Genomic DNA, 872 nt, shown 5'->3' on the forward strand with positions numbered 1-872 from the left:
AGCCTAGCAGTAGAATGGGAGGTCATTTCGTGCAGGGACATGTTGATTGGACGGGCGAGATTGTTGAGTTTAAACCTGAAAGGGATTCTTTGTGGGTGAAGGTGAAGACTGTGAAGGAGATTTTGAGATATATTGTGTGTAAAGGATATACTGCTGTGGATGGAACTAGTTTGACTGTTGTCGATGTGTTTGATGAAGAGGACTGTTTTAACTTCATCAAGGTGGTCATCAAGATGTGTCGATGTGTTTGATGAAAAGGATATATTGTGCGTAAAGGATATACGTGGTGATTCCTATGAAGAAAGTGGGACAGAAGGTTAATCTTGAAGTGGATATATTGGGAAAGTATGTGGAGAGGCTTCCTAGTACTGGCTTTGTCGATGCCATCAAATCTTCTTGAGAAAGGTTTTTTCTGCGTGCTTCGTTTTGTCTTTGTAACATGCTTTGCAAAAAAATTGTATCTTGAATTTGGCGATGTTTCTTTTGCAATTCTCTCAAGGTGTATTTTGGGATAGCAGTAGCACATAATCATTGTGGAAAAAAGCAGCAACTATGAAGACATAATTTATGCTTGATTATACTGATGTGTTAGTCTTCCTGTGTTCACAAAGTGCAAACATCAAAGCAAAAGCATCTGAATCTAGTAGTATCAGATCATCAATGTGTCAAAAACTCAACTAATAGGTAAGAAACATTATTTGTGCTGATTATGCTAATGTGGTACTCTGCACGGGTTCACAATGTAAACGCCAATGAAAAGAGAGCCACGTCTTAGTTTCAGGCTAAGCTGGTACAAGTCTTTATAGTACTAAAGAGTTGTGATGTGTTCTTTATGCCCGAACTTAGTAATATCTGTAGCAGGTCATCAACCT

General features: G+C 38.5%; 1 protein-coding gene across 1 annotated transcript; it reads left to right on the forward strand.

The window, feature by feature from the left end:
• The first annotated feature begins 14 nt into the window (after window positions 1-14).
• Window positions 15-400, forward strand: LOC124890679 (riboflavin synthase-like). Its single transcript, XM_047402461.1, has 2 exons — window positions 15-221; window positions 302-400. The coding sequence occupies exons 1-2, from the start codon at window positions 15-17 to the stop codon at window positions 398-400; spliced, it is 306 nt and encodes a 101-aa protein (XP_047258417.1).
• The last annotated feature ends 472 nt before the right edge of the window (window positions 401-872 follow it).

Source organism: Capsicum annuum, unplaced genomic scaffold (assembly GCF_002878395.1).
Source record: "Capsicum annuum cultivar UCD-10X-F1 unplaced genomic scaffold, UCD10Xv1.1 ctg2202, whole genome shotgun sequence".
Taxonomy (NCBI): Eukaryota; Viridiplantae; Streptophyta; class Magnoliopsida; order Solanales; family Solanaceae; genus Capsicum; species Capsicum annuum.